The 19,979-nt window shown below is 41.2% G+C and overlaps 3 protein-coding genes and 1 long non-coding RNA gene across 5 annotated transcripts; 2 read left to right on the top strand and 2 right to left on the bottom strand.

Moving 5' to 3' along the window:
- Positions 1–361: 361 nt before the first annotated feature.
- Positions 362–8,220, top strand: LOC135083624 (uncharacterized). The gene is made up of 5 exons (XM_063978326.1): positions 362–597; positions 971–1,126; positions 1,309–1,446; positions 1,627–1,706; positions 8,082–8,220. Exons 1-5 carry the CDS (start codon positions 472–474, stop codon positions 8,218–8,220), a joined length of 639 nt encoding a protein of 212 aa, XP_063834396.1. The 5' UTR covers positions 362–471.
- Positions 8,221–8,514: 294 nt separating this feature from the next.
- On the top strand, positions 8,515–12,715 carry LOC135083760 (uncharacterized). 2 transcript variants are annotated; one of them, XR_010259691.1, is made up of 2 exons: positions 8,515–9,403; positions 12,191–12,715. XR_010259691.1 is itself a non-coding variant. In XM_063978498.1 (2 exons), the coding sequence occupies exons 1-2, from the start codon at positions 8,632–8,634 to the stop codon at positions 12,584–12,586; spliced, it is 1,149 nt and encodes a 382-aa protein (XP_063834568.1). In that variant the 5' UTR covers positions 8,515–8,631; the 3' UTR covers positions 12,587–12,715. The 2 variants fall into 2 exon arrangements, 1 of the variants encoding a protein (XP_063834568.1); XM_063978498.1 differs by having other exon boundaries at positions 8,515–9,384.
- Positions 12,716–15,129: 2,414 nt separating this feature from the next.
- On the bottom strand, positions 15,130–16,311 carry LOC135083983 (uncharacterized). The gene is made up of 2 exons (XR_010259741.1): positions 16,238–16,311; positions 15,130–15,259 (listed from the first exon to the last, which is right to left on the bottom strand). It is a non-coding gene; the product is annotated as an uncharacterized LOC135083983 (long non-coding RNA).
- A 1,836-nt stretch (positions 16,312–18,147) lies between these two features.
- On the bottom strand, positions 18,148–19,348 carry LOC135083623 (uncharacterized). Its single transcript, XM_063978325.1, has 2 exons — positions 19,189–19,348; positions 18,148–18,327 (listed from the first exon to the last, which is right to left on the bottom strand). The coding sequence occupies exons 1-2, from the start codon at positions 19,342–19,344 to the stop codon at positions 18,148–18,150; spliced, it is 336 nt and encodes a 111-aa protein (XP_063834395.1). The 5' UTR covers positions 19,345–19,348.
- Positions 19,349–19,979: the final 631 nt, after the last annotated feature.

The following is a 19,979-nucleotide window of genomic DNA, read 5'->3' as shown; positions in this document are numbered from 1 at the left end:
CCTTGTGCGTAAACAAGTCGGTGCGAGCGAACCACGTCGGTCACGAAACGTGGGATAATATTTTTTACGGAACCCTTGCGGCCTTTCCACGGAACCCCAGGGTTCCGCGGACCACCTTTCGGGAACCGCTGGACTATTCTATGATTCTGACGTCTACGAGCAATCGATAATAATAAAAAAAAAACTTACAAGTATTCGGCCAATGGTACAAATTTCCAGGCCAGGAAGTGTTTATAAAAAAAAAAAACTTCTAGCTGGTCGGTCAAATATCTTCTGTCATTCCTTCATCTGTCAAAGTTGTCAAGAAGTTTTATCCCAATACCCGACGATCACAGCACAGATTAGAGAGTATGTGGATCACAGATGAGACGACGATCCTGTTTGTTGTTTGTGAACTTTTGTCGCTTCAGTATATTCGCTATTATTTAATTAATCTATATATTACATAAAAGAAGCCATAGTTTGGAAGTGATGTGTGATGTGGAGATCGTGGTGCGCGAGGCGCGCGCGGCGGATGAGGCGGCGCGGGCCGAGCTGGTGCGGCTCGGGTTCGCCTCGCACCGGAAGGATGCATTCCTGCTCTTCTTCTTCCAAGAGGTTAGCAGCTCTATCAGACTATCACTGGTTAGATCTAGATCTACTTCCATGTACAACTTTTACGCAATAACGTCTAATTCTCAGAAAACGACATAAACCTAGTGTCATTTCCTGTTTGCAACAATAATACCTACAAGGTAAATTAATCATAATACCCTCTTACTTAACCACTCATCACCGAGACATCAGGCAACAAAGATAAATTCAAATTGCTTATTTTTCCCTACTTAAAACTCAGTAAGCAAATGGTCGTTCAATTCCCACCTTAGACAAATCATTTTTTTTTCAAGTTATTTAAAAATTAGTTTGACTTTGAGATGATGCGATGTGACTCTTAAAGTTAGAAAATTGTAATTGAATATTCGGCGGGCAGTTGATATTCCAGGTGTGCGTGCTGGCGGGCGCGGTGCTGTTCATCTTCTGCGGCGTGTCGGTGGCGGGCTGCCTGCTGCTGGCGCCGGCGCTGGCGGCGGCCGTGGCGCTCGGCGTGCACGTGGCGCACGCGGCCAACGCCGACAAACAAGTGCAGGTCACATCTTACTAAAATTAATAGCATTTCCACTGCCACAACGACAACTGTTGAATCTTCTAGTTGCAATGCAGTTTCGATGGTGTTCTTTGCGGCGGTGGATTTAATATTTAATTTTTTGTCCGTCTATGTTTGTGTAATAAATAATATTAACTGTAATTTTGTTGTCTATTATACTTTAGAACATGCGAAAGGAGATGATGGGCTTTGTGGCTGAGCTCCGTGGACCTCTGTTAGTAAACCCAGAAAAAGTGTCGCCTGTGATTGTCACGGAGACCGAACATCAGCAATCTAAACCCAGCAAAAGTGTACACACACAGGTAGGTAGGCATATCTACATAAACACAAAAGTTACAAAAGGCTCACAGAGATTGAAATTAACTCCAATAGATAGCTATTCCATACAGATTATTAGATTTGTCTTGTTTGCTATGATGAAATTTAAATGAGACATGTATAATGTATAATGAATTTTCTTAATACAGTTTAATGAACTACAGGTGGTGGGGACAGTCAGCATATCCGAGTTCTGGGGGCCTCGGGAGAGCGGCTGGCTGCATGCGTTCGCAGTACACCCAGAGTTAGTATCATTATCGATCTAATTAAATAAATAAAACATATTTTAGCTCTAGTATTAGTTGTTTCTACAGCTAGTTTCGACTTTCATAGTTCACTGTAATTAACCATGTACATAAAAAGCAACAATAACAACACTGTTTGAAAGCTCTTCATTCATAACCTTTCTGAGAAGCGATCATAAACATTAGGTTTGCGGCGAGTGACATGCAGATAATAAATCAAGGCCGTTTCTGTTTACGCGTCTACTCCTCAAGCGGTTAATTAATTGAACATATTTATATACTCGCTTAGCTTCTATTGAAATCAATTGACTTGGAAAAGGCTACTGCAACATTCAAACCAACAGAATAGCAATCCTGAGGTATCTACTATTTACTTTTACATATGTTTGAGGTCGGTGCAATCAAATCATTGTACCTGGTTTTGCTTTTTGTCAATTTTTTGACCGACTTCAACAAAGGAGATTCTCAATTCGGTTGGTATATTTTTTTCTGTGCACGTTTCGAGAAATGTTATAATGTTATAGATGACCCACGCTGAACTGTCCCACCAAACTCAATGACAGGGGGGCGCTACCATCGGTCAACTATATGGTTTCCAACATGGCAAAAATCGGAACCAGCGATCCGGTATTGACGGTGGCGCCCCACTGTCAATGTCATCGATAGGACAGTTCAGTAGGATTACTAATGTTTGGCCAAAAAACGTATCCCAAATTATCACATCGCAAACAACGTTTCGCAAATTTTCATTTGGCAAATTCTCATTTGGCAAAGCAACTTATTGCAAACTTTTAATTCGCAAATGTTGTTTTTGGCATATTATTGTTTAGCAAATTATTGTTTGGCAAAGTATGGTTTGCCAAATGTTTCATTAGGCAAAAATATTTCACGATAAACTATTAACAAAATAATTTGATTGGTGCATAGAATGGAATACAAATTAACTTGTGGTTATTATTTTGTTTAGTGGGTAGTTAATATAAAAATTGTTATACATTAATTTCCTTATTTCATTCTTTTTATTGAAATTTCCAAACGATTCATTAACAATAGAGGTGATTCTAGCGCTCGGCGGCCGCTGCCGCGGCACGCTTCGCTCGCCTTCGCGCATTAAGGGTCACTGTTCTAACCTAACCTAACCTACTATTTTCTGTAATACCTACTTTTTGCAACCATAGGGTAAACCAGAGAGTGATTGCCCACTGGTAGTGATTGCCCGCTTTAAGAATAATATTGTCAGGTGCTGACTTTGAATCACTCTAGTTAGATTTGAATTTACTAAGTAGATGGCTCCGTGATCAATGTACAGTAGATTTAAAATTTACAATAAGAAACACTAAAAAAAAACAGTTATGGCGGATTTTGTCAAGACGGGTGAAAATTTTACTCAAACAGGTAAAAACTTTAACAATTTTATTAAGGAATTAATTGCTTAGAGGTTAAATTTTTTTTCCAAGTTATTTAATATTCAACTCATGGTGTATAGTCATGATGAAATTATAAGTGTTTTCTCCATTATCAATGAAAATAACTGATAAAATTTGATTTCTAACGGTCATTTTAACGGTGGGTAATCACTGCACGTAAATCTGTATATTTTTAGTTATTGCCCACCATCATTTCAGTTATTGCCATATGTTAATGTATAGTTATTGCCCAGGGCAATTATTATTAGAGTGTTGCCACCATGCAGTAGCAGTGTTTAAGTTGCTCATTGCTAGACTTGTTTTGCAATTTACAGGCATAAATATTGAAATGGCTTTTAATGTTTCATTTTCAGTATGCCAAAGACTCTAAAAGTTCAATATAGCATAGAAAATTTGCAAAAAGCGATCGAAGCTGTATTGCAATTTATCTACAAGATAAATTGCTGAAAAATATGGTTTGGCTTGAAAAAATTGATAAAAATTCAATTGCAAATACAAAAAATGAAAATCCTACGTTAAATCTACTAGTGAAAATGATAATTGTAAGGAAATAGATACAACTTTAGGGAAGAATAACCAACAGCTAATTGAACATTCTGAGCAACCACTTGAACTGATATCAGAGAAGATAAAAAAATAAATACATATAAAATTCAAATTTTTGCGTCATCTATGTTTTGAAGTAGATGATTTTGTCTCTACCGATTCTGACTCATCAACATCAGCTCAAGAAATATTTGATAATATTTATGTTAATAAGGCCAAACGCAATTTATTTTGAAATTTTGAAGACTGTACTACTAGAATTTAAGTTTAATGTTTTGTTTTGTTTATTTAAAGCCTATTTTGTCATTTTAAAATTGATTATTTTGTTTTAAGATACTGGGCAATTACTGTGCTTTGATGTGGGCAATTAGTGTAAGTAATGGGCAATGACTGTACTTTTTGGAGGATTTTAAATTTATTTCAATATTTTCTAAGTTACGTAAGTTTTAACTAAAAACTGTTAATATTCTGTTTAACAGTTTATTGAGTTATAAGAAAAAAGTCATAAATGGTCGATAATTAAAATACTTTCTTTAATTTTTCATCTCAATGTGTTTGAAATCTTTAAGTGGGCAATAGCTATACGGTTTACCCTACTATTTTCTGCAATGTTTTACATAAAATTCTTGTGAAAACCATGATCATGTGCCTTATACTTTGATTTGTGGGTAACGGGGGGTAAGTATGTGAAGTGTCAATTTGACCAAACAAATTATTTGGGATATAATATTTGGCAACATAAAACATTTGCTATACAGGGTGTCCCGTAATGTAACGTCAAGCCGGAACTGGGTGTTGAGGCAAGTTATGCTGGTTATCAGAAAAATATAAAAAAAAATCTATGTGGCATATTTTCAAAATAATGGGCATTTAAAAAAAATCAAAAATTTCTACTCCAGGTGACGGTCTTTTTACTCATGTTGCCACAAATCTTCACTTTTTCCAAATTTTTTTTTTTGTTATGTAACCCTGAATAATGCTTCTCTAAATTGTTATCAAAATTACAAAACCAGCTGCTCCAGCTTGGATGAAAAAAATACATTTTTCCCAAAAAAATTTTCAAAATAAAAATTTTGCCTAGTTTAAACTGACTGTACTGAAAAAAAATTGTACTACGCGAGTGTGGCAAGTGACGTCATAATTTGGCGCATTTAGTAAGGATTCCAAAATGGTATAACACTTGGTAAATTCTTGCTGTAATTGTCGACAATTTTTGGTTTTTTGGAAATAATCCCGTTTTTAACTTTATCTACCTTGGTTAAAAATTATATTATTATTCTAATGTGCCCAAAATTCAAGTTTCTGGCTTAAATGAGGTGGAGAAGCCATTTTAAAAGGTATGAGCGGGACGGAGAGGGCCATCTTACCAAGCAGGGATGTTATGGATATCCGTAACCGTAACCGAAACTATCGGATATCCGAATTAAAAAAAAATATCCATAACCGTAACCGAAACTGATTCAAAAGTTACAGATAGTTTCGGATAAAGGCGGAGTCTAAGGGTACAATTATTCCAAACCGCAAAACTCTATGAAATCTGCAGTATACACGCCGCAGCAGCAATGCCGCGCTGCCGATTTCATAGAGTTTTGCAGTTTGCGGTCTGCGGCCCGTCTTGGAATTGTACCTTAAATCTTAATATTTGTTACCAACTTGTCTGGCATTCCCTGGCACCATCTAATATGCCAGCCTGTTTAACCTTTATCATACATAGGTGTCGTCTTAGTTGGTACTATCGGGGACTCTTCCGCCTGACCACTTTGTAGAAATTTTAGCGTAAGCGCATCGCTCCGGTCACGTGCTCACCCCGTCTCTAATTGGTTACGCATTTTACTATATTTTTACTACGACCAATAAGAGACAATCAGGGCTTAGGTTGCAATACGAAATACCATTGTGCACTTTATTGTCATACGGTAAAGGTTTAAAACGAAATGTTTCTTTTTCTTCAATCTTTCTTAGTTTTAGGCTGAGTTGCACCACCTAACTTTGACCGTAACTATAACAGTAACCGGTGCTTTTTGTATGGAGTTTGACAGATTTTTGACGTTTATCAAAGTTAAAGTAAGATGGTGCAACTCAGCCTTAGAATTTTAATAATAGAATTTGTTTACAAACAAATAGATAAGTATTTTTTTAATATTGTGTTTTTATACGAGGTCTGTCTGCTTTTTCCTTTGGCGAACTGTCGACATATTCTCGCCTTTGTTTTTTTGTGAAGTTTTGTGATCAATAACCGATTGATTTTGTTTTGTGTTGACCCGTGCTATTAATTGGACTGTTTGATTGCCTTTTTATTGACCTCCGCGCGATTACTGAACCATGCCTCTCAAAATAATTCTTAATTCTTATATTTACTTACAAACTTATCTACAATAAACATTGTTAACTGTTTAAGTATTATTTAGTTTGAAGTTTAATTGTTATTGATTTAAGACATTGTGTAAAGACACTTAATGTGCAATAAAAATTGTATTTGAAATAAAACTAACTTAATATTATAATATTTACGATAACCAATTACCTGGATCATTGCTAGTATTGCTACCTAGTGCAATATTTGTATTAAATTGTAATAACTTAGATAAGTGTTTCTTTAAAACGGAAAACAAAAGTTGCTAATGTATTAAAAACAAATAAAAACCTATTATAGGTTTTTATTTACATTCAAGGATTTAAGAAAGTTATTATGAAGTTATCTTACAATAATTGTTTTTAAGCCACAAGTATTCCTTAACTCTTTACTAATTAATTCAGTAACAAATATTGTTTATAAATTATGAGTTCCGAATAAATTAAATACCCATTAAATAAGTAAAATTCGAAAGTAACTAACTGTATGATTTTGTATTTCTCGCCTTAACTAGCTAAACTAATATCACGAGATTTACACTCTTAATCTTAATATCAACAATAATTATAGAAAGGGCTACTTTTTTCTCAGGAAATTGCACAGTTACCTCGGAATGTGCGATACCAATTTTGTGACCCGAGCGGGCAATCGCTAGTTCAACGGCAACGAAGCCCCATATAATATTTTGTAACGATTCTTTATTGGGTTTCAAATTGACTAAAATGCGACGTTGCCAAACGAGCGCTACGGATGCGGATAATAAGCAATACTCATTCCTAAACGCTTTACATAGAGCTTAGTTTGCAAGGGTAAACATCTACAGTGGTGCGCCGACGCTGCTTAGACCCGAAACATGAATGAACGGGGCGTAGCATAATCGAGCGTGTGTGTGCAAACAATTTAGGCCCTTAAGGTGTCAAGGCGTCCGAGTCCCCGATAGTACATAAAGTAGCTATGTGGGTCACGCAGCATCTTGCTATTTGAATTATACCTACATTTTTTAAATTCTAATAATTCCGTAACCGAAATTATCCGAAACTTTCGGATAATCTGAAATGATTTTATATCCGTGACCGTAACCGAAACCGGTATAATATTATTCTAATATCCGTAACCGTATCCATAACCGAAACTTCATATCCTTATTATCCCTGTTACCAAGTACAAGTGCAGGCAGAGCAGGTAGTAAAGGCGCGCGCGCACGGGTGACTTTTGTCACAGTATGTCAACTACTAATAACTGTCATGGTGACAAAAGTTTCTGTGACTGACTGTACGGTAGTCAGTCACAGAAACTTGAATTTTGGGCACATTAGAATAATAATTTTTAACCAAGGTAGATAAAGTTAAAAACGGGATTATTTCCAAAAAACCAAAAATTGACGACAATTACAGCAAAAATTTACCAAGTGTTATACCATTTTGGAATCCTTACTAAATGCGCCAAATTATGACGTCACATGCCACACTTGCGTAGTACTTTTTTTTTTCAGTACAGTCAGTTTAAACGAGACAAAATTTTTATTTTGAAATTTTTTTTGGGAATAATGTATTTTTTTATCCAAGCTGGAGCAGCTGGTTTTGTAATTTTGATAACAATTTAGAGAAGCATTATTCAGGGTTACATTACAAAAAAAAAAATTTGGAAAAAGTGAAGATTTGTGGCAACACGAGTAAAAAGACCGTCACCTGGAGTAGAAATTTTTGATTTTTTTTAAATGCCCATTATTTTGAAAATATGCCACATAGATTTTTTTTTATATTTTTCTGATAACCAGCATAACTTGCCTCAACACCCAGTTCCGGCTTGACGTTACATTACGGGACACCCTGTATAAACATTTGCCAAGTAAAATTTGGCCAAATGATAATTTGACCAAATGAATTAGTTGCGAAAAGTACAGTTGCTAAAAGTTTATTTGGGAAATGAAACTTTGGCGATAAGTTGTTTGCGAAGTGAAATTTGGCGAAAAGTAATTTGGCCAAACGGAAGGATACCCAGTTCAGTATTTTGGAACTATATGTACGTGTGACGTCGGCACTCGGCAGCTGGCGGCGGCGGCGCGTGGGACGTGCCCTGGAGGCGGCGGCGCGCGCGGGCGCGGCGCGGCGCGGGCTGGCGGGGCTCGAGGCCGTCGCCAGCGAGCTGCAGCCGCGAGCCCGCGAGTTGCTGCACGCCGCCGGGTGAGTGACGGCCCCGCTCACACGCTCAAGAGCTGAGCCCCGATTACGGTAACTTTTAACGTCTACAATCCAGACGCGTTTCTGATTCTGCAATACGATTGGTCAAAACAGCTGACGTACGCTGTTGAACGACCAATCGTATCGCAGAATCGAGAAGCGTGTCTGGATTGTTGACGTTAAAAATTACCGTAATCGGGGCTCTGGACGGTTCTAGTATATTTTTGTCCAATGACCCTGTTATGTAGTTATAGCTACGTATGTACGCATGTATACGGTGGCTGCGCCCACCGTCCTTTTTGATAGAATAAACAGTGTGCTAATAGCAAGCAAGCGTTTCACTCGTATCCCTCGTAACGGACTTAACACTGGCGACAGATTACCCACGTTTACACAAAATAAAAACGGCCGTTAAAGCATGTCTAATTTTGGCATTTTATCAACGTTTGACCACAATGTGCAAGATTGGAAAACGTACAAAAGTAGAATATCACAGTGGTTCATCGCAAATGATATCGATGCGAAAAATGATACGTCGGGAATAAAAAGGCGAGCGATATTGCTGAGTGCACTGGCGGATGGCACATTCAAGCTGGCAGCGGACTTGGCGTTGCCAAAAGAACTTCAAGATTTACCATATGGACAGATCATCAACCTGTTGGATGGACATTTCACACCTAAACGATGTGGCTTCAGCGAGCGGTACAAATTCTACGCAGCAACGCAGCAACACGGCGAATCGCATCCCCAATGGGCTGCGAGGTTACGTGGGCTAACGGCGCACTGCGGATTTAAAGATGTGGAAGAGGCACTCCGCGACCGATTCGTCATGGGGATGGTAGCAGGTCCTGAACGCGAGAAGCTGTTCGCGCAGGACATGGACGGGCTGTCATTGGCGAAGGCGGTCGAGCTGGCGGAGAGCATACACTGTGCTCGCGCAGGAGCTGCATCAGCGTCAGCCGCTCCACTTCAAGAAACGGTTTTTAAGATAGTGAATAGTTCCTCGAAACCCAAGAATAACGTTCGTTCGGATGTGAAGTGCTTAGTGTGCGGTCGTTCAAATCATGAGTCATCTCAGTGTCGATTTGCTAATTATAAGTGTAGAAAATGTAACGTGAAGGGTCACCTACGAAAAATGTGCACGAAAGTGAATTTTATTTCAACGGAGGATGTGAGTGACGATGATGACGGTAAGGAATTATTTAATATTCGCTCAGTAACTGGTGAACCAATGACGGAAATGGTAACAATAAATGGAATGCAATTGCGATTTGAAATAGATAGTGGATCTGCTGTCACGGTGATATCAGAAAAAATGTATAACTCTCATTTTAAAAATCAGCCATTGCTACCCGCGGACGAAAAGTTATTTACTTATACAGGTAATAAAATGACGTGTTTAGGTTATGTTCGATTACCAGTTACTTATATGCAACAGACTCGCATTCTCGCTATTTATGTTATATGTAATGGGGGCCCGCCGTTACTAGGCAGATATTTTATTTCGAGTTTTAAACTGGAATTGATTCCGTGTAATTTTGTCACTAACTCGAGTACAGTTATTCAAGAATTGCAATCACAATTTCCTGAGGTTTTTTCAGACTCATTAGGAGCCTTTAATAAATATAAAGTTAAGCTACAACTAAAGCCAGATTCGAAATCATTTTTTTTTAAAGCGCGGCCAGTAGCTTTCGCTTTACGAGATAAAGTAGATAAAGAACTAGACCGTCTAGTAAAGTTAGGTATTTTAAAACCGGTGGAACATTCAGAATATGCATCTCCAATCGTGCCTGTGCTTAAGAAAAATGGGTCAGTTAGAATATGTGCAGATTATTCAGCTACGATAAACAAACAATTACTTGTCGAGCAATATCCGCTTCCAACCGTTAGCGAGTTGTTTTCAAAATTGCACGGAGGACAACAATTCTCAAAATTAGATTTGTCGATGGCATACAATCAATTTTTACTAGATGAAGAGTCACAAAACATTACATGCATTAATACGCATCGTGGTCTATTTAATTACACTCGTTTGGTGTTTGGGTTGTCAAGCGCGCCATCGATATTTCAACGGGCTATGGAAAATATACTCGCTGGCCTGGACGGTGTCCTGTGCCTGTTAGACGATGTCCTAGTAACTGATAACTGTCCAGAACTGCACTTAAAAAAACTACACATAGTTCTCAAAAGACTCCAGGATGCTGGGTTAACCCTGCAAAAAGAGAAATGCGAATTTTTCAAAAATGAAATTAATTATTTAGGTTATATAATTAATAGGGACGGGTTAAAGAAAGACCCGAGGAAAGTGAATGCGATTGCTGACGCCCCGGTGCCTAATAATGTTAATTCATTACAATCTTTTTTAGGAATGGTGAATTATTACAGGAATTTTGTGCCCAATGCTTCTAGTGTCCTTAGTCCTTTATACGATTTACTAAAAAAAGGAGTTAAATGGCATTGGTCATCAGTACATGATGAGGCATTTAAACTTATAAAAAAATTCTTAATGTCGGATCAAGTTTTGGCACATTTCGATCCCCAGGCAAAATTAATATTAACCGTAGATGCATCCCCGAACGGGTTAGGTGCTATTTTATCACAGATAGGCAGCGACGGGTTAGAACGGCCTATATCATTCGCCTCGCGAACACTAAACTCGGCAGAAAAACGATATTCACAAATACAAAAAGAAGCTACTGCCATTGTATTTGGAGTGCGTCGATACCACCAATATTTGTACGGAAGGTCTTTTCCCTTTTTATTGCGAACCGATCATAAGCCACTTATATCCATTTTTGGGCCTCATAAAGGAATACCGGAAGTGTCAGCAAACAGGTTACAAAGGTATGCGATGTTTCTCAGTGCCTACAATTATAATATAGAATACGTGCGTAGTGCTGATAACAGCGCAGACTACCTGTCGCGGGCGAGCGTCCCGGACGAGCGGGGGGCCCCGCGCGGGGAGGGAGGCGCACACGCAGCGGCCGCGGCGGCGCTCGTGGACCGGGCGTCTTACGTCAACTTTATTGTGGAGGGAAATTTGCCTATAACGTTAAACGAGTTGCGTAAGGAAACTAAAAACGACGTTACCTTGTGTAAAGTAATCGACTACGTTCTCAAGGGGTGGCCAAGGAAAATGGTTGATATAAACGTAAAACCATTCCACTCTTGTCGACTGCAATTGTCCTATGAAAACGGATGTTTAATGAGAGGACACAAGGTAATATTGCCGGAGGTTTTGCGCGCTAAGGTGCTATCGGAGCTGCACAGTTCACATTTCGGCATTGTAAAAACAAAATGTGAAGCTAGGTCTCGATTCTGGTTTCCAGGTATTGATAATGATATAGAAAATATGATTAACTCTTGCAATATATGTCGGCAACTTCGACCAACACCAGCAAAAGCGCCCCTGGCGCCTTGGCAATACCCCCCTAAACCTTTTTTTCGTATACATATCGATTTTTTGGGTCCAATTAATAATCGTATGTATCTAGTTATCGTTGACGCGTATACAAAGTGGGTTGACATTTACGATATGACTACCTCAACGACTTCTCGAAATGTAGTAAAAAATATGTATGATTTTATGTCAAAATATGGATTACCACACACAATCGTTAGTGATAATGGAACAGCGTTTACGTCTAGTGAGTTCCAAACATTTTGTGCAATTAATGGTATTGAACATTTAACATCACCAACATACAACCCGGCTAGTAATGGCCAAGCTGAGAGTTATGTTAAAATCATTAAGAAAGGAATAAAATCATGCATCCTTTCGGCTAGTCATCAATACGACCTTCAATTAAAAATGTCTAAATACCTTTTCGATTACAGAAATTCTAAGCATTCCGTCACAGGGTTCTCACCAGCTGAACTAGTATTTGGTCATAAACTTAGGTCGCGGTTAGATTTACTTAAACCTACGCCGCCTTCACCGTCACACATCTTCTGCTAATAACGTACAACAAAACCAGTGCTCGCAGATTAAACACTATGGAGGAACAAACAAATACATTTACAAAGTTGGCGATAAAGTTAACTATAAAAAATATTCAAATAATAAGAAATTTGAGTGGTGCATCGGTACTGTGGTACGTGTTATTGGCAGCGTTTTATACCTAATCCGAGACGATCTAACATCTGTAATAATGAAAAAGCATAAAAATCAAATTTTACCGTATAAGGGTGAAGAAGGTGGTAAAACTCTACAACAACATTGGGATTATGATGATTTCTTAGTGGAAGACAACTCATCTTTGACTCAGAACCAGCCCTTGGGCTCGAGTGAGCAAACCACCATACCTTCATACACCAGAGAATCGGGCAGATTACGCAACATACCCAGAGTCGATTATAGGGCTTTCTTTTAACATTATTAACAGATTGAAGTATCAATTGATGTCTGTCAATTGGGGGAGGATTGTTATGTAGTTATAGCTACGTATGTACGCATGTATACGGTGGCTGCGCCCACCGTCCTTTTTGATAGAATAAACAGTGTGCTAATAGCAAGCAAGCGTTTCACTCGTATCCCTCGTAACGGACTTAACAGACCCCTAGCTACCCATCCTTATCGCTCGCGCGTAATTATATTGCTGTCGCGACTGTGCGACTGGCACCCGCAGTGAGTGTGTGAGTGAAAAGGATGGGTAGCTAGAGGTCATTGGACGGAATTCTACGTGCTCACGGACCAGACTATAGTAGATAAATAAAATAATTTTAACTCTTTTGAACCAATACCATCTAACTCACGTTATCTTGGTATTTGGCAATATTGAGACGATCTAAGTTTACTTAACATTTTCCAGTATTTATTTAACTTTTTTAACGATTTTAACATTTCTAGTAACTTATAAGCTGAAGCGAGGAAACGTTTTTTTGTCTCCTGAAAAGTTGACTTTTTTGAGATAGATGGTATTGATTCTTAACCGTCGATACATATTTTCATCGAACCGTAAAGCTTCAACCACACCAACGCGTGCAGATCGCCATCGCCGGCGCGATCAAAGGCCAATGACAGATCGCTGGAACTGGCGATCTACACGCGTTGGTGTGGTTGAAGCTTAACGTAACCGCACGGTTATGGCCCCGGTGCCTCGCCACGAGAACCACCCAGGAACCGCGCGACTATATTTGAACTGTGAACCTAAATGAGTAATTTTTGTACCATCGGCAGCTGGGAGGTGCGCGGCAGCTACCACCGGCGGCTGTGCGGGCCCGCGCTCACGCTCGCGCTGGCGCACCTGGCCGTGGAGCTGCCGCACGCGTGACGTCACACCCGCCCGTAACCACCGCCGCACGCGTGACGTCACACCCGCCCGTAACCACTGGCCCTGCTGCGCGCGTCACGTCACACCCTCACACCCGCCCGTAACCCACTGACCCTGCTGCGCCGTCGAGCCGCGCAGACTGAACGTGCAGATCGACCGCCTGAGGAAGGTCGGCAACGCGGGCGTGCTCATCCAGACCACATCCCCGGAGTCGGCCAGACGATTCAAAGAGGCAATCCCGGATTCTCTGCGGGTGGCGGAGCCCAAACAACGGCTGCCCCTCGTAGTGGTGTCCTCCATCACTGGGGACCCGGACCTGAAGGAGTTTGTGGAGGCTCTGCATGAGCAGAATGTTGCGAGAACGAAAGCTGGCCCCTCGAGCGCTTCACCAAATAATGCAAGGGAGTATTTAAGAAGAGCCGCCGAGGAAGTGGGACCACCGCAGTGGTCCTTGAGTGCTCCTCGGCCTGCAGACTGTTTTTGTGTGAGCTGGACATGGTTTATGTAGGATGGGATGTGGCGTACATAAACGACTTTCTGACTGACGTGCTGCCACAAGTGCCACCAATATGGGCACCCGGAAAAGTACTGCAGGGCGACAGACGTGGTGTGCGCGTCGTTTGGAGGCAGCGGGCACGCGACAGCAGCGTGCAAAGGATCTGTGCAGCGGTGCGCTACATGCCACAAGTTTGGGAAGAAGGACGCAGCGACACACACCACCGAAGCGCGGGAGGACAGGCGCCACGTTTTGTGGTACTGTCCTTTGTATGAAGACCTGCGGTGGAAGATGCTGAGTGGGATAGCACTCTCGGAGGGTTACGGTCCTGCATGGTACCCGGATCTGGTTGGCTCGGAGGCGAACTTCGCGCGGCTGCGAGAGTTCGCGCACGCGTGGCACAGGAGGCGGAACAGCCAGACGCCTGGCGGCCAGGCACCGGATGGTGCCAACGTTTAGTGGAGAGTGGCAGAGGGACAAATGGACGAAGAATAAAGAACTTGTCTACAAGTAGAGTCAAGCATTGCGCGCGGTAGAATGCAATCTATAACGTATCAACTTGCCAAGTAATGATCTGATTACGATATTATGTGCCTTTATTTAAAGTATTAGATGTTATAGGAACTTAGGTTTTTTTGTTAAATTGCTATTTTATGCTTATTTTGTTTACCAATTTTTTCCATTCTAGTTTTAAGACTGTGTAGATTATGCGTAAGGATATTATAATTCAAACATAAAAACAAGGTAATTTTGATACTATCATATATTTTTTTATAAAAATATAAAATTTGAACTTAATACGACTATCATTTAAATCCTTATAAAAATACAATCTTCTAATAAGCCTGTGAATCAATACTGTATCCGTGCCTGAGCAGGACTGGGCCAGGTCCGGGCAGCTTTGCACATGCCTGGAATCAGTGTACATGGAAAATTGTGTTGTGTAATTCTGCGTAGCCACTTCGATACCATATGTTGATTGACTATTTATGGGCAGTCACTCAATCTAACACTGATTGTAATGGAGGAACACATTACTTGATATCAAGTTTGAATATGTGTGTTATTCCGATGTTGGTACAGTCTACAAATTATAATTATTGTGTACTTACTACTATCATGACATTGTCTTTTGCAAAATCTTTGAGAAAAACATCAGCGAGGATGATAACGATATTTTGTGAGTTATGGTTTGATATTATTTGAATAATATCAAATCAATACGGCGGACGTCACTCGCGGAATAATAACTGGAGCTTCGAGGCTGCAACCAGCACCTGGAAACAAAAACATTTAACTCATTCTAATGATTTAGGGAAACTAATTAACATTATGTGAGCTCAAAATTTGTGAAAGCGATTCGAAGGCTCGGTACCATTCGAGGCTCTCCGCCACAAGGAGCGGATTCCACCGAGGGATCTATTCACAATGAAATCAAATCAAAAATAATTTAATTAATAACTTTGACTAGTATTTTGGTGTTCATGAACGTCAAATATGACGAAGACAATCCAGCAAAGGTTCCTCGTTCAAGAGAAAAGGCTGGTTTATACGTATTAAGTAAGTAACTACATTTTAACTTATGCAGCATTTAGTAGCAAGTTGAAATTTAGTTGTCAACTAAATTTTAAGTAGCAAGTTGTTTACATGCAATTTAATCGCTTAAAATTAAGTTAACGTTTAGTTACCTACTTAACTAATTAATACGTGTAAGAGCGTTTTCACATCAGGGCGTGAGCGTTAGAAGCGCGACAGCAGCGCGGCAGCGGCGTTTTTACCCGACTGCGCTAGAAGGAGGGTTATGTTTTTATAAATGAAATGATTTATCAGCAGAATGTGGTACATTAGATGTTACATAATGAAATGGAGCAGAACACATTCGCCAGATATGAACCAGCATGCAAATGTTTTACACAAGTCAATTTATTATTAATTAAAATTTAAATAACATCTACCTAATTTGCTTACAGTCAGAATAATTCTGCTCAACCCAAAGGTAAACTGGTCGAGAATGCTTTAGTGCATTAAGTTCGCCTTATGTACAAATTTATTTTGGCATTAAAGTTTAAATAAATAAATAAATAATTCCTCCAGTCATAATATTCCTTAAGGTGAATGATAATGTTATAATGTGAAGGCATGCATCCGCTGTCACATAGTATGTTCGTTCACGACTGTCGCGCTGCCCTGCTAAATCGCCTAAATGCGAAAGCGCTCTAAATCAGCGTAAAGAGAAGCGTCCTACTCGCGGTTACCTCGAGGCGGTCGGGCTCGGCGCGCGCGGTGGGCGGCGCGGCCAGCGCGGACAGCAGACGCGCGCGCCACGCGCAGCCCACGCACGCGCGCGCCGCCCGGCCCGCCGCGCGCACCGCCGCGCCCGCCGCCGCCGCGCCCAGACCGGACCACGCGCTCGCCACACCGCGCAGAGCCCACGCGCACCAGCACGACTCAGTCTCAGTCTCCTGCAGCACGATACATACAGTACTATAACGGTCTCTGAGCACGTAGAATTTTGTCCAATGACCCCAAGCTACCCCATCCTTATCGCTCGCGCGTAATTATATTGCTGTCGCGACTGTGCGACGGGCGCCCGCAGTGAGTGTGCGAGCGCAACAGCAACATAACTACGCGCGAGCGATAAGGATGGGTAGCTTAGGGTCATTGGACAAAATTCTACGTGCTCAGAGACCGGGCTTTAGTTAAATGTCATAACTATATGGCTAGCTAACGTGTTACTACTCGGAACTATAGACCCAAACTGAACTGTCATATCCGTGACATTGACAGCGGGGCCCCACCGTCAATACCGGAATCGCTGGTTCCGATTTTTGCTATAAAGTTGAACGATAGTGGTGCTCCCCTGTCAATGAGTTTGGTGGAACAGTTCAGTTTAGGTCATCTATATTAATCCAGTATTGATGATAATAGCGCCCTCCTGACAATAGCATAGCTGGGACAGTTCAGTTTAAGATACCTATATTTTAAGCAACATGCATTTATTCTGTCATTCACACGATAAAATTTTATGGACTGGTTACTCAAACATTTTTTTCTTTATCACTGCTGACTGCTTTATTAATAAAGAAAATTATTAAAACTAAATCATAAAGATGAATGCTCAATTTTAGTCAGCGGTTAAAACCCAGTTTCCATCAAAGCGGAGCAGAGAAATGTTTTGAATAATGAACCGGATGTCATTCTGCATTCAGTCATTTTTGGAGAATGAAATCTAATCGGTCATTCAATATATTTCTCCGCTCCATTCCACCGTTGAAAACTGGAACTTAGGTTCACGTCACAGACCGATATCACGAAAAATTTTCTTTTCCCATGTCCTTGATTTGATTTTATTTGATGCAATCTAATTTGTACATGCCCTGTACGTACCTCTGGTGGCACCTGTATATTGAGCAAGGCGGCGAGCGCGGCGCGCAGCAGGCGGCCGTGCAGGGGCGGCGCGGCGGGCGCCAACGCGTCCGCCAGCTCCAGGCACGCGAGCGCGTCGCCCGCGCCGCCTGCCACCGCCTCCGACAGGGCCCGACTGGCCTCCTGGGGGATTTGTGTATCAATTGAAAGAAAGAAAAAAAGATACATTTATTGCAATGGACATCACACAAATACAGGCAATTACATAGACATGACAGTGACGCATAATAATGGAAGAAGAAAAATATTAAAACAGTAAACTGAGCAGAGCCACCCATTCACCAACAAGATGCCCACTGCAACGGGACCCCACTCAGCATATGCTGTGGCCCACGGCGCTGGTTTTCAGTGTGCCCCATGCCGAGTGAGGGTCACGGACCATTGGTAAAAAATAAAATAGTAAGCTGCATAAAATTGTCTAGATGAACATACATATTAAATAGTATTAAATAATATTTAGTAGTAAATAGTAATTGAGGAATCAACTCCGCGTCTCATGTGTGTATTTATGATTTCCTCTGACGCAGTCGCGCCGTCACACCTTCGTTCGGCTTATTCCACTATTCCCCATTGACAATCCCCGTCAACGGGGATTAGTGAACTTTTTGTTCACTTTTCCCCGTTAACGCCAATTTTAGCTTATAATGTTATAAATAAAATCCTAATATAACAGGGATTGGTGAACTTTTTGTCAACGGGGAATAGTGAAATAAGCCTTTCGTTCGGAGCTATGCGACCTTCAGCTCACCCCGTGCGGGTCCGCGAAGAGGTCTTGCCCCAGCAGCGCGTGCAGCGCGCGGCGGCTCCGGCGGCGCAGCCCGCGCGAGCGCGCGCCCAGCGACGCGGCGCACAGCCACGCGCCCGCCACGCACGCCTCGTCGCAGCCGCCCAGCTGCCCCGACAGGGACGCTTCGCACACCTGGAACGTGTAATGATAAAGAAAGAAAGAAACATTTATTGCCATGGACATCACAAAAGAAAAAAGAGGTAAAATAAAAAAAAAAGCAAATAAGACAGAGGTGACATAAAACATACAATGAATGAGCAAGTAAACTAAGCAGTGCCACCCTGTTGCACAGCGATGCCCATCGCAATGGGACCCCACTCAGCATATGCCGTGGCCCCCGGTGAGGGAGGCCACGACGCTGGTTTTCAGTGTGCCCCATGCCGAGTGAGAGTCACGGACACTGACCTATACTGCATAAAATACAATATGTAGTGTACTTAAAGACTAACTGATCTGTGTGCCGTTAAATAAGGATTTTTTTTAAAATTTAATTAAAGTAAACGGGATTTATATTTATTGACAATATGTCATTCATTTTATTGTTTTTATTTTAACCATAATCAACTGTAAATAATTTTTTTTTGTTACTGTGAATGTCACAACATGTGACATTCTTGAATAATTTACATACTATTTGAACTGATTCACTTGTTAATGTTTGTTATCGACTGTGTTTGTTATTGCCGATTAAATTTGGAGAATAAGTATTCTTTTGTTTGGAATGATAACGGTTACCTACTTGCCCGAACGTGAGAATACCTGCTGTCAAGTGATTACTTGCTCAGTGCCTGCTGTGTAACGTGAGTTGTGAGGGATCGGAGGATCAGGAAGCCGGTTTGCTTTCAATGTATATATACATAAATAATAATAATAGTGCGCATATAAATTTTAAGTGTAAATACAGACGTAGTAGAAAATAGATAAGTTCAGTTCCACCGATGAGAGTCGATGAACTCGCATGAGACCGTAGGCTTTATTATTATAAAATCTTACATCTTCGGTGAGAGTCGCGAGAGTGGCAGGCGTGGCTTCCCGGAGGCTCTCCAGAAGCGCCACGGGCACGTAGTCCTGCGGCAGACGCGTCAGCATCGGAACGAGCGAGTCCGCGAGCGCGGGCGGCGCGGCGCGCGCGGCGGCCTGCACGCGCATGGCGGTGACGGCGGCGGCCAGCGCGGCCTCGCCCTCGGAGCCGCTGGAGTCGGCCGCGTGCAGCGCCACCGCCGCGTCGGCGGCACGCAGCGCTTCCAGCTCCCGCTCGCACTCGGCCTCGCGAGCCCGTTGACTCGCGAGCTCCTCCGCTGTCGGCATCCGAAGCAGCTCTTGCTGTAAAATTACGCGACTCGTTGTCTTATTGCATGCACCGAAACGTTCATAGCGTTCTTTGGTTTAGGATTTCTTACAGAATCACGCGAAAATGAAGTGTTGACGGATATGGGCGGCAATTCCTCATCATATTCTTCGTCACTCATTGCGTATGATGATAAAATATAGATTATTTGGATCCGTTGTTTTGTTTTTCACCCAAAACAAATACCCAAAGTTTGCCTAAAACCACAATAAAAACAAAAACAAACAACAACGCGCGCCGGCCGACACAGCTGTTTTGTTTTTTTTTTCGAAATGTCAGCTTATTTTAACGATTCAAAACGGATGGCGACACCTTGGCCACTCATTGGCCGTATATTAATATAAGTAATATAACCTCCTTACCAATCTATGGCTCGGCCTTTATAATCAAAAACTTCATTTATTTTAAAGTTTATCGTAATTTTTACGTTTTTTTC

This window comes from Ostrinia nubilalis, chromosome 24 (assembly GCF_963855985.1).
Source record: "Ostrinia nubilalis chromosome 24, ilOstNubi1.1, whole genome shotgun sequence".
Lineage (NCBI taxonomy): Eukaryota > Metazoa > Arthropoda > Insecta > Lepidoptera > Crambidae > Ostrinia > Ostrinia nubilalis.
The sequence above is the reverse complement of the archived record's forward strand: the minus strand, read 5'-3'. Positions and strand labels throughout refer to the sequence as shown.

Bases quoted from the DNA above. Each gene is read 5' to 3' on its own strand.
- LOC135083624 (XM_063978326.1), top strand. From the start codon at position 472: ATGTGTGATGTGGAGATCGTGGTGCGCGAGGCGCGCGCGGCGGATGAG. The intron at 598-970 runs GTTAGCAGCTCT...TTCGGCGGGCAG, and splicing joins TGCTCTTCTTCTTCCAAGAG to TTGATATTCCAGGTGTGCGT. The intron at 1,127-1,308 runs GTCACATCTTAC...ATTATACTTTAG, and splicing joins ACGCCGACAAACAAGTGCAG to AACATGCGAAAGGAGATGAT.
- LOC135083760 (XM_063978498.1), top strand. From the start codon at position 8,632: ATGTCTAATTTTGGCATTTTATCAACGTTTGACCACAATGTGCAAGAT. The intron at 9,385-12,190 runs GTGAGTGACGAT...CAACAAAACCAG, and splicing joins ATTTTATTTCAACGGAGGAT to TGCTCGCAGATTAAACACTA.
- LOC135083623 (XM_063978325.1), bottom strand. From the start codon at position 19,344: ATGCGCGTGCAGGCCGCCGCGCGCGCCGCGCCGCCCGCGCTCGCGGAC. The intron at 18,328-19,188 runs GTAAGATTTTAT...TACACGTTCCAG, and splicing joins TCGCGACTCTCACCGAAGAT to GTGTGCGAAGCGTCCCTGTC.